This window comes from Thermobia domestica, chromosome 6, assembly GCF_964235325.1.
Source record: "Thermobia domestica chromosome 6, izTheDome1.hap1.1, whole genome shotgun sequence".
In the NCBI taxonomy this organism is placed as follows: domain Eukaryota; kingdom Metazoa; phylum Arthropoda; class Insecta; order Zygentoma; family Lepismatidae; genus Thermobia; species Thermobia domestica.
Genome location: NC_137459.1, coordinates 100,779,818 through 100,792,940, shown reverse-complemented (window position 1 = coordinate 100,792,940; position 13,123 = coordinate 100,779,818). Strand labels below are relative to the sequence as shown.

Below are 13,123 nucleotides of genomic sequence, written 5' to 3'. Positions count from 1 at the left end.
GAGGAAACTGAGTTCTGTGTTGTCAGCAGCTATCAGACCAAATATTCGAGCAATTTGCGAATATATATAGTAAAACAGAAGAGAAATTTGATTGACCATATCTTCAATACGTTTACCATCTTTAATCAACATTGGGTGGCTCATATAAGCCATTGAAGTAAGTTATATCGCATGAAGAGTTTAAATCGCCAATTTTGACATACATACAATGGGATTTCGAACGGCGTTTATGATATTATGGTTAATTACATTTTAATTTCATTTTTAGTGGACTTGGCTGTCTCTCCACTAGAGAAATGTATTTTTAAAACGCCAATTTTGAGTTTCTCTAATAGAATGTGTGTTTACGAAACGTTTTGTTTTGGTTTATATAAGAAAGCTATTGCGATTTAATGATCATGTATGTACCAAATAAGTTCTCTGCAATTAATAGTTTTTTTTCTTTCTTTTATTTGTGTCATTTCAAACATTTTCTATAATAGTTTTGAAACTGCTTTGAGAAAGGTTACAGCTTAGTTTTATTTTGGACGAATAAAGAATCTGAACATAGTAGGAAATTAACTTTTATAGCAATTAACGTGCTATAGTGTTTTATTATTGTAAGGGTTAATTTTTTTATTATTACTCCTATTCTGAGTTCACCTGAAGTAAAGACTCAAATACACTTACCCCAGAATAAAGATTAAATAGAAAGTTTACTTTATAAAACTTTAAGTTTTTAGTTTGAGTTGAGTTTAATATCCCTTTCAGTAGCGAGACTATATGAGACGGGACCTACTGATTAACGTGGAATCCGAGCAACAGGAGCTCCCGAATCTATGTCTCCCATGCCAAAGATGCGTACGCTAACCGCTTAGCCACGAGGGAGCTCAAGTTTTTAGTTTTATGGACAATGAAAAAGAAAATCATGTAGCTCTCTCGCTGGTGTATATATGTATGTAAGATTCTCAAAAGTTATCAATAAAAATATGAATTGTTCCAGGATTAAAAGCGAAGATAGGAAGAGATTTGGAAATAAAGGTACAAAGGAAAGTTGCAATTTGAGGATAAGTATTAGGATACCAAATAGACGACGAGGAGAGACACATTTGAAAACGAAAGAATATAACTAGATAAGGAGAATTTGAGAATTTTCAACAATCAAACCTCTGGTGCTCTAAGTGACTTTTGTGTTCTATCCTTGACTGTCTGGTCCTTTTGACTTTGGAACAATAAATTAGATGAGTTTCCATTGTATATCAGCATACCTGGAAAGTCACGGAAAAGTAAAGCCTTTTGTTTCCCGGAATGGCACTATGTTTGTGAAAGCTAAAAATGTGTCGAGACATCATTCTACAAAAAGTACGCTGTCATCAATAAGTATCCTCCGTGCTTTTGTATATGAAGGCGTAATTTACAGACGATAAATATATGCTTTAACTTGGTAAATATCTTGTCCGATTTAGGCTATGGTAAAATGAGAGCAGAACGTCAATTGCTCTAGCAGAGTATTTGATGAGTATCTTCCCAGATACTGACTCAACCATAAACACTATCAATTCTGTTTCTCCTTTCTATTTATTCCTTTGATTGTATTTGTTTTTTAATTTAACTTTTTTGTAACTCTCTATTTGAGGTATCAGAATGTTTGTGCTACAGATATTTGCAAAACATGTCTCGAACATTATAAACGATACAACAAAGTAATCATTCCGATTTCGAAGGGAATAAAAATTGCATCATTGATATTCTTTAAATTTTTAAAAGTGCAATGTTTATCATTCAAAGTAGAGTCTGAAAACAAGGCAATGACAAATATGTAATGAAATCAACAAAATGAAAAAATCAATTTATGGTGAAAATTGAGAAAAACTGAATATTCATTTCAGACACATAGAGCAATCATTAAAAAGTTGGCTTCATTTGGAATTTAAGCATTGTAACAATTTGCTCGTGTGTGCTGTGTGCTTTAGTACACTGTCGTCCCAGTTGGGGAACAAAAATTTCTGCAGGGGAGTCTACTGAGGTACATCACTGATTGCAGCTAGTGGTTCTGGTGGCTATGCAATGCATATGTATTGTTAGCCACTTATCAGCTTCTGTCCACTTATTGTACAGCACCTGTAATATGCCAGTCTGTCACATTTCGTGAACGCGGACTCTAGGAATTTTGATATTCCTTTGAAAAATGCTTTGCACCGTGCCGTGCCGCGTTCACGAAATGTGACAGACTGGCATATTACAGGTGCTGTACAATAAGTGGAGATTTAGAATTTACTAAATCTCCACTTATATTATTCTGACATATACCTCATAATGAACAGGTATTATCAGAATAATATAAGTGGAGATTTAGTAAATCTCCACTTATACTATGGAGATTTAAGTGAGGGAGCACGACTGTCAAAATGACATATACCTCATAATGAACAAATGGAAGGTGCAAGAGAAAGTGCTCCCTCATGACACAATTATGTCCTTCAAGTATGACTTGCTCTACAAAATTTAGGACCACTTTCTCTTGCACCTTTCATTTGTTCATTATGAGGTATGTGTCATTTTCCACCATTTGCGGCAAGTTGTAACTCTAAAATTACAACAAATTCCATTATGTGTTATATATACTTTTTTGTTTTGTTTTGTGTGTTGACTTTTCTCCGTAACGTTTTAACATGTATTTAGTTACACATTGTATAAATAACATATTCTGATAATATTTGACACCGTCAGTTTGGCAGAAAAATGTCGAACTTACTCAGATGTTTCACTATTTTCACTGAAATTATACAAGAAAATTAAATTCATGTAAGAAAACAAAATGATACATTATTTTTTCGTGTGTTGAGATCGAGAAATTAAAATGAAATATGTAAAGGTTGTCACTTCATAGAATTAGCTACCCATTAAGTTGTCCATACTTTTGTTCAACGTGGGAGACATAGATAATGCATTTAAAATCCTTACTTTGTAAGTTCGTAAATAGAAAATGTTGATGAATTTTATATTAAATCAATTGTGGTCAAAACAGTAGACCTTCGTAGCAGACATAGATAAACAAAACAAGTAAAGTTTTGATTACTTTAAACGAGGACAGCTACTACACAAGGCAAAAATTACGCAAAGGAGAACAACAAATTCCATGACAATATGACATTTCTCAAGTAAGTCCGTTGCAAAAGGAAGAACCTATTTCTATTGCCTCGTGGTCCATTTCTCATTCTTACTTGGTTTTGTAACAAATTTTTATACTAGGCTTTTTGTTTTCTCTGAGTAGAATTTGGAATTTTAACATCTACCTTTTAATTGACTTTCCTGCCTACTAATATTCGCAAAGTCTTAGAAGAACTAGAAAATATGCATTTATTTCACTTATCCACTATTTTTAAACTTTACAATGAAATTACAGGGATAAACTATATTTCAGCTATGAAGGTAAATAACTAGGGCTTCAAATATATTGAATAAATTGTACGAATTATGAACGAATGCTTGTTTTCACCTACGCGAACATTAGTTTACAATTTATTTTCTTTTCTTCAATTTATTTATATTGAAGAAAAGAAAGGGTAAATAAAATCATTTTTATGAGCCTATAATAATTTTAGAATACCTTTATATAATTAATACATTAAAGGAATGAAGAGGGTTTGTGGAAATTATTTTTTGTATCTGTATATTAGTCGTTTCTAAGTGATTAAAGCGAAATGGGGAAATATAACAGTGTAACTAAGCGTATTAGATCAATTCATTGTACTTTGACTTATCAGTTGTCTCTATTGAATCAGGAATTTCTGATCACTGATTGTGTTGCTTGATTTTATGAATTGGAAGTGACAGCATTAGAGCTGTTCCTCATTCTCTTGAGTTCTTAAATTGTAAAGGGAGAACCATATTTAATTAGATTTAACGACGACCAGACAAACGAATATTAGCACACATGATGTTACTAATACTACCACTCACTACATGACACTAGGATTAAGGATGGTCACAAATATACCTTATAAAGAAATAAATGATTCAGCATGCCAACAAATCTACTAAACCCAGATTGCTTTCAAAAGAGGACATTCTTTTTCATAGTAATGTCTATCTTCACAGTACTTGTGCAGATTATCCTCTAAAACTCTGGTAGGAGGCACGAATCAACCTATATAGAACTCAGACATGGTCTCCGTGTGTTAAGTAATTTTTGCTGAAGTGAAACGAATTTTGCGTAGTAGAAAATTTCCATCAGATAATAGTAAGAAAGATGGAGTGACAATATGTTTGGGCACTGAATGGTTCATTACAGGACGATCTCACTGGAACAAATGTCAAAATTCATACATTGCTTCAAGAGGGTGTTGTAACAAGTTTTCGGGGCTAGTTATAAGCAGTGTTTGAAGTGGAAAAAAAGCAGAGGCGGTATGTTTTATTATGATTTTGACTCAACATACCTGTTATTTAAATATTGTCTTGATCACTGAAAAACCAGAGACGGTATGTCCTCATTACTGAAAAATCAAAGGCGGTATGGCATACCGCCGCATACCGTCTCATTTCGACCACTGGTTACAAGTATAAGCAAGTGAGCGGAAAACCCTTAACAGAACTATACCTTACGTCGTATGAAAAGTTGTTATTTATCACTGTTCAGATTTATCGTTAGTTTTTATGATAGATAAAGCATTTCTATGATAATGCGAAGCATCATTTACAAAATTGAAGTGAGTTAGGTATTAATCGAATCATTATAGAAGTATGTTTTAATGTTCAAAAGTTACTGAAGATAAGTGAACTATCTATCAGATAATAAAGAAGTAGTTTGATCATGTGTAGTGGGATTTGAGCAAAGTGTAGTGTAGTGGGATAAGTTTACATCATTACTGTCGTTGTATTTATATTTATTTGCTGCCACTTCTAATTGATGGTATTAAGTATCTTAGCCTGGCGTTATTAAAGATATATAAAGTCGGTTGGCGACTTTGCTGTACTCGACGTACAAGTAGAACAACTGGAATTACTGCACCAATCAACATAGAATAACTCATCGTTTTATCTAATTATACAGAATGACCTATTTTAATTGATTGATACAAGTAAAATTAATTTCAATCCTAGATAATCTTTACACTGTGCATAAGAAAGTGATTGTAAAATAATGGAAGAATGCAAGAAAAATTGTGATATGTGGGAAAGGGTTAGAAATAAAATAATGTCTTTCTACTATGTCAAAAGTGAGTGAGAAATGTTCCGAAACACAAAATCAAATGCATATCCGTTCTCATTGTAATAAGCATTGTTTTAGTTATTTAAAAAAGAAAATAAAAATGGAAATTTACATCTCATGATGGGGCACGATCATACACTCTTCAAATAGAGCATCGAATATGACAATAATATTTGATTACGTACAATATTTTTTACTTCAAATTGAATTCCACTCTACGTAGTAATAAGTTAACATAATAATAAATTATTCCTTTAAACCGTTCTTTAAAATTTAGCAATCGATACTATAATTCTGTTCTATTCTTTTATCTGATTTGTCCAAGTAAAAATATTGCCTTCGAAGTAATTTAAATTAGAGTTAACCCAACTCAGGAACTTCCATTATTTCATTACTGTAGTTGAGCACATTACTGACTCTTTTGTATTACTGTTCATATTGTAAGTTTCTTCATTAGATTGCAAATAAACGCAATGCAATTTTCCTTTACTCATTTCCTTCAGATGTCCAAAACTATCTTACCATTGTTCGAAATTGTAATTGGAAACATTATATTCTTCTACATACTTGTTATTCCTACGGAAATATCAGTATATTTCTGATGATTTTGTTATTTATCTGTACATTTTGATATTATAAAATGCTATAATATGATCATTAGACCTTCAAACTATGCTATACAGAATTATGGAAAGTCTTATCGAGCCGGTCGTTTCTCTGTTGACAAGTATTAGAGCAAAAGCATTAAGAAGTAAGAAACGTCCTTTGACATGGATTCAGTGTCATCCCGAGAACAGGTTCTATCTCCCTCTCATTGCTCTATTAAAATCGAAAGTTGAAGATATATAGCACTTCGGTTTCAGTAGTGGATCTCATAATTCGGTAGTATGTCGTAGATATACAATGTGAAACGTCATTTTCTTCTTCTCCTTCTATTATTATTATTATTATTATTATTATTATTATTATTATTATTATTATTATTATTATTATTATTATTATTATTATTATTATTATTTTTATTATTATTATTATTATTATTATTATGTAACACTGAACAATTTCATTTGATTTTTTCAAATAATTGTTATTCATCAATAAGTTAAATACGGATGAAAATTCTGTATTTGATATGATTTTCCAGTTATCAGTACGTTATTGTAACCTTAACCAACAAGGACAACGTAATTTGGAAAACAAATAAGGAAATAGGATTCTTTAAAAAATATATATATAATGAAACAGAAATTATTGTTTATATGTTTGACAAGAAAATTTGTATTCGTGGTTACAACATGCAAAATATATATACACGTCATTGATAGAATTCGAAATTTTTTACGTATTTTGTAGATTAATATATAAACAAAAATTATTTAAAATACTCAAAGTATACTTAAAATATTAACAATATAATTATAGTAGTAGGGAATAAAGATGTTGAACCCAAGTGCGCGAAATTTATAGTGTTAACTTCGTTGTTTCTTTCTCCAAAATGGTATCATTGAGGTATATTACCCTATAATGAGTTTAGTAATGCAATAAAATTCTGGGTTTTCAGGTTTAATAACTCGTTTATAGACAGAAATATGCAGAATAGATGTTTATAAGAAGTACATTGAAGTGTCAATTTTGTAAGCAGGCAAGTCCTAAATCCATATGTAAAAGTCTTGTATACGAAAACAAACTGAAAAGTAATTGAGTTGATTTTCAGTTTAACGTCCCTTTCAGCAGCGAGGCTATATGAGACGAAAACTGAAAAGTAAAGTTTTCGCCTTTTGCCTCATAAATAACTACTCGAGACCACGTGTGTTCAGCTAATTACTGCTTTTGTATTGTGCTTATTGTAGAAGAATTTAATATGAAAAATTGTCAGAAATATATTGTATTCTAAAATTATGTCAAACAAGAAACATTATATCTCGTGGTTTTGCATTCTTAACTGCTAATATGCATTATACTTTTCGTGGTAATGCTTAAGCTCCTTGTTTAAGCTTCTCTATACCACTTGTTAAGAGTTTAACAAGAAAGATAGTTCTAATCCTGAATTTGTTTTTAATATTATGGAGCTTGAGTTTTTGTGTTTTATGTTCTTATTCAACATCATGGGTATGAAGACAGGGTCCATTATCAACATAAGGCCTGAGCTACAACCAGGGCTTAGTTTGGTGTAGTTGGGTGCACAGAACATCATGCATGATCAATTCTTACACTATAGGCTTACATTGTTTCACTTGGAAGAGAGTTGGATTACAGGACCACGCCATCGGCACCGGATTTTTAAATATATATATATATATATATATATATATATATATATGTGTGTGTGTGTGTGTGTAAATAAAAGAATGAGGATCTAAATTATTAATTTCACTAATATTGTAAGAGTATTTTGCTTTACTTAGACTTGCAGCAATTCAATGTAAATTTTCTTTTTAAAAATTTTATCAATAAAGAACGTGATTTCTGTGATAGAACTTATCGATTAATGAGATAGCTATTTGAATAAAAGAGATCACAAGCGTATCTACCTTAATATGGATAATTTATAAAATTTAATTTTGTTCAATTTCATTAATATGTAAACTTCTTTTTTAAAACTAAATTAAAATGTTTATCCATGTGTTAATTAGGAATCAGTGTACCTTACGTAACATAAAACAATGTTGTAACATATATGTGATTGTTAAAATAAAAGCTGGTCTTTACGTTTAGTCGATATTAAAGTCAATGAAGAATAGGTGAAAATAATCATAAACACGAGTTACATCTATGTGAAAAGATATTAAACATGCAATGCTATAGGTACCTACATCATGTTTCACTTCTAAATAACATGCAACATGGCATGTCACAATGAAGCATTATTTTGTGCATTATGTTTATTTGTGTCTTCTTAAAAGGAAGAATAGCGCAATAGAAATGTCCACTGCCACGAAACATGCGGTTTGGCACACACACACATTTGTGCAATTCATTCAAATCATCAAATACACTCGCTCTATTGCGTAATGTAACTTTAATTTTTTATTATATCATTTTAATGGTGTGTTATGCACTATTAAACACAACAAACTGTCAGTAATGGCTTCAGACAGTCTGCTGATAAAAGCAGATGAAACGTTTAGTCTACATGCCAATACGTCAGTCAGCTGCATAAGCTACGCTTTAAAATTTATTCCTAATCGATAAACCTATTAATTTACTATAAAATGACACATTCCAAAAACTTGTTTTTCTTCTTCACTATAATGAGATCATCAGCGTAAATATATATTTCGATAGTATATATATATATAGACTGGTGAAAAGTAATGAGATGATTTAAATACTAGTAGGGAAGAGTTTTTTCACTTATTTCTTTTTATTTTTTGTGACAACTAGCTCAAGAGTTAATTTTGTTTCTACATGGTTTCATCAGACAAGAATTTATGAATACATATTCCTTAATGTTTAACTACTGGATGGTATAGTACTGACTATAAAATTTAATGTAATTACGATGATAATTTTGAATCCACAGGGTATACAGTATTCTTTACAGGAAGAAATAAATTACATATGAATTTTACTTCTGCAAGTACCACACTAAAGTAACTTCAGGAGAGAGCCACTAAATTGATTTCAACAATAATGGAAGGCAGCCGTTCAAGATTTTATAAAGAAGGTTTAGCATCACTAATTTCTAATTGGCCACACAAAATCAGTACATTTTGTGAGATTACTACTCCATACATAAATGTTAACAGACGTATTGTTCGAGTTATTCTGATGGTTGTTATTATAATCACATAAATTAATTCAATGAAACTTGAGGTGAGATTGTTTTCCAAATTTTGGAAGAGAAAGAGAACTAAAGCCACAACTCTTTATACTCTGATACAATTAAAAAGAAAACTATATGAAAACTATAGTTTTAAGTCTGATAATGGTAAGAGTTTTAATTCAGTCTCATTACTTTCAAAGGCTATAGATATATACATATCTCATGCATTAATTTTAGCATACTTCATGATTCCCATTGTAGAATACTAGCTGATAAGTAAATCTTACTATGCTGAGCCAAACTATAAATATATATGTACTCTTGCACTATTTACTTTACATTTGTAATGCATATTTTATATGCTAGGCACTTCTGAACCTGATTATCAATATGCTTACTAACATGTTTTTCTCCACATAAAAAGAAGGAAAAATAAATTAAAAAAGCTTATATAACTTTCTACAACCTAATCAGCAAAAGAATGCTGTATTAATTTACAAGTTTATTAAGTAAAACTTTTACATTCACTCAAGACATTCCTTAAGTGATCATGAAGGTGAAGGCTGCTCATGTCTAAGCATGTATTAAAGTACTAATGATAGATTAAGAGTTAATTACTTTCTTGTCACTGTTCCTCCACTGATTACCTGCTGCTGGCCAGGTAGCGGTTCCGGAGATCAGGATCCTCATCAAGAATGCTATTAATAGCGGTCTCTCGTAGAGCACCACCTGCTGCTGCATAAGATGATGTGAGGTAAGACTGAGAAGGATCCCACTCTGCTCGCCGCAGAGTATCGTCAATGGACTCGTACTCATATGATTTATACGGTGGCTTCAATGACGGATGCAGGAAACCCATGTAACTCTGTTCAAGAGAAATAGACATGATTATCAATATATATATATATATATATATATATATATATATATATATATATATATATATATATATATATATATAACATATTGAAAAGTTAATAGTAGTCATGAATTAAGTATCTATTAACTTTGCGGCTAGAATTATTGAAATAAAAATCCATTTATTGTTTGTCGATAGAACTTGTCTACCCAGTACAGTTTTAATACAATAGTAGCAAATTTTATACAATAAAAAGCCTTTGCTAACATATGTTGTATTTTTACGTACACGTTAGGATATAGCATTGGATAAGTTATTTTTGTTTCGTGTCCTTAGGTAACAACCGGGTTATCAAGGACGGGACTTACTATTATCGTGGACTTCGAGCCAGACATCATGCAAAACCAACCACGACAGCATAGGGTGTTTCGCAATGCACTATCTCCTCTCCAAGAGAGCTAAATTGCAAGACCACATTAGCGGTCTCGGCTTAATATAGCATTCAGCTGTTTGGATATAATAATATATTTTTCAAGCACGTTATTCAATAATTTTGCCTGACATGTTAAATAGGAACAAAAGACGTAGGAATTTCTTATTGTTATCAAATTTCCATTCAATGAATCATTCTACAGTATTTTTCTTCACAACGTCACAATTTAAACTTGAATGAAAAAGTATTGTCACTAATAATAAATCGTCTTCATTTGTTTTTAAATGATAACTATTTCCTTCTTCCTTAGAGTTTTAATTAGTAAATTCAAATCTGAAAGCGGTAAATACTATGCAAATTTTCATCAGTAGAATGAATCTTAACATGAAGAAAATTCTAAAACTCAAGTATATTAAAGCCAAGTCACTTGGTAACGTAAGGCAAAATATAACACATGAGCACATAGAGACAATAAATTAACTGTTTCCATACTGTTTCAATCTCGTCATCATTATAACAGTTGGAAATGTCATTTTTTCCGTAAATTTTCAATCGATAAATTTGAATTTTGAAGCTGGAAAGTTCCTACATAGTATTCTTTTTATTTTATTGGATACAATATACAAAATTTATGAATTAATTATACTATCAAATTAACGAATGAGTAATAACTACTTAACTTTTGTTCTTAGATTTTGTAATTAGAATATGCTTCTTAATAGAAATGGGTCTCATAAAAGTATTTCTTCGTTCTCTTAAAGTAATAAAAGAATGTTGACTGAAAAACAACAATTTTTACAAAGTGCAATAAAGAAATTGTATCAAATGATAAATTAATCTTACCTTCTCTAATCCAATTTATACAATGCTAAATTTTAAGGTAGAAACTACTCCTACAGAAAAAAAAGAAAAAAACAAAACAGAACTTACGTATCTGAAATGATTTAAATGCAAGAAATTCAGTGAAAACTCAAAGCTAATCTTTCGCATATGGGTAAGACACAATATTCATTCATCTTTTGTAGTTTGTAAATGTATATTCACTGAATTTATATTTCTCCTTGTCAAAAAGTTGAATTTCATTACTTTGATTTCAATTGATCTTATCCTGCTTCCCAGGATAGCTTCCATTTTTAATAGTTCTTAAGGACATGTATGGAATATCTACTGGGTTAGGCGTTTGAAAATTAATTTTGAAATTAAATTTTCTACATAAAAATATGTGTCACTTGAAATTACTAGTGTTTGAACATTGAAATTCTCATTGACTCTTACGCCAGTTCCATCGGGGACAAGATAACGACATAGAGGGTCCATGGCTTACAGAAAGTATTACTGAATTAAGAAAAGTATCACGATTTGAGGCAAATATAAATAACTATTTAAGAAGCTGATATTTAAATCAAAGATGTAAAAATTTATAATCATATTCAAAATTATACTTCGGCAGATTATTGTGGAAACTCTTTGAAGGATGTATGAATATTAAAAAGAAACAAAAAAAAAAAAAAAAAAAAACTATACTCTCCCTGAAAATATCTTGTTAATGAGGCTTAGCTGAATTCAATTTTTTTCTGAAAATTCTTACAGCAATGTGTGAGGTATTTAAAGGAGATAGTTGCTGAAATTGTATAAATCGAAAATTAGTAATTATAAAATTATTGTCGAATGAGAAAACAAGTTATTGATTACAGAATTGAAAACTTAGTTTTCTCTCCATTCAAGATTTTTTTCTTTCTGTTGTTTTTTATGCAACGTAACAGAAACAATGCAATGAACTCTGTCAAGGTTTGACATATACATTAAGAAAAAAGTTATCTCTAATAAAGACAAATTATTCATTGTTGATTATACAACTCGGATTGTCAAGTTTCACGGTATACCATAAATTAAGTGCTAGCTGACATGCATAAGTTTTATAAAGATACACCTTATACAATATATTTAGAAAAAAATCCCCAAATTAACATACTGGATGAAGGACTAAGACGAAAAGAAATCTAATGAATAGGAAAGATGATAACTAAACAACATAACAGAGAAAAATCCACATCGTGGTGACCAAGTTCAAATTAAATGAAGGATGCAACAATATATTATACATACTCTTTCGTATTCATTCTCCAAGTCGCCATCTTCCTTAATGGGAGAAAATGGAGGATGTATTTTAGGGTCTGAAAGTTGTCGTCGATGTCCTCGAATTTTTCGCGCTCTTCCTACGTGACTACCCAAAACTGGAGACGTTAATTTTCTCTGAAGATCCAATCTACATTTAAGAAATCAAATGTTAGATGAGATAGAAAGCACTTAAGCAGCACGTAACAATTGACAAGAGTTACTCCTGTTTAGACAATATTTGTGAATACGTTATCATTGTGATAAAAGAACACGAATTAAGAAGCAAATATTTTGAAATAACTAAGAATATAAAACATTTCATGCAAATATTTTCCTTAAAATGCATGCAAATGATTTGTATAGCACGAATATGATGAAAGTAATCTTATATCGTAATATATCTGACATATTTTAAATTAGATTATGTTACAAATAGCTAAGCTGAACAGGAACATTCTGGAGAAGATAATATATTAGCCAATAAGAAGAAAATGTTTCATAAAGATATTGAAGTGATCTTTAAAATCGTAAGTTTCTTTTGTCTAATACATTTACATGTTCGAGCAAATTACTCTAATGCTGGAAACAATTTTAAAACATGTATGTTTCTTTTTATTTCAGTGTTAGTAAAGTTGTTCCACCTAGTTCGAGTAACGATTTCATTTCTTTCTTACTTTCTTTTACTTTGTTTAAAAATTAGCTATAAAAAGTGTTTTGCCATATTTTTCAATATATTCTGTACATATTTGTAGTAAT

General features: G+C 30.5%; 1 protein-coding gene across 11 annotated transcripts in view; it reads right to left on the bottom strand.

Moving 5' to 3' along the window:
- LOC145688130 (uncharacterized) overlaps positions 1-13,123 on the bottom strand; it is a 669,087-nt gene that overhangs the window by 153,543 nt on the left and 502,421 nt on the right. For all 11 annotated transcript variants that reach the window (XM_081761906.1, XM_081761908.1, XM_081761907.1 and 8 more), the window contains 2 exons: positions 12,356-12,515; positions 9,605-9,822 (listed from right to left, as the gene is read on the bottom strand). In XM_081761906.1, the coding sequence (XP_081618032.1) occupies positions 9,605-9,822; positions 12,356-12,515 (378 nt within the window). The remainder of the gene's footprint in view (positions 1-9,604; positions 9,823-12,355; positions 12,516-13,123) is intronic.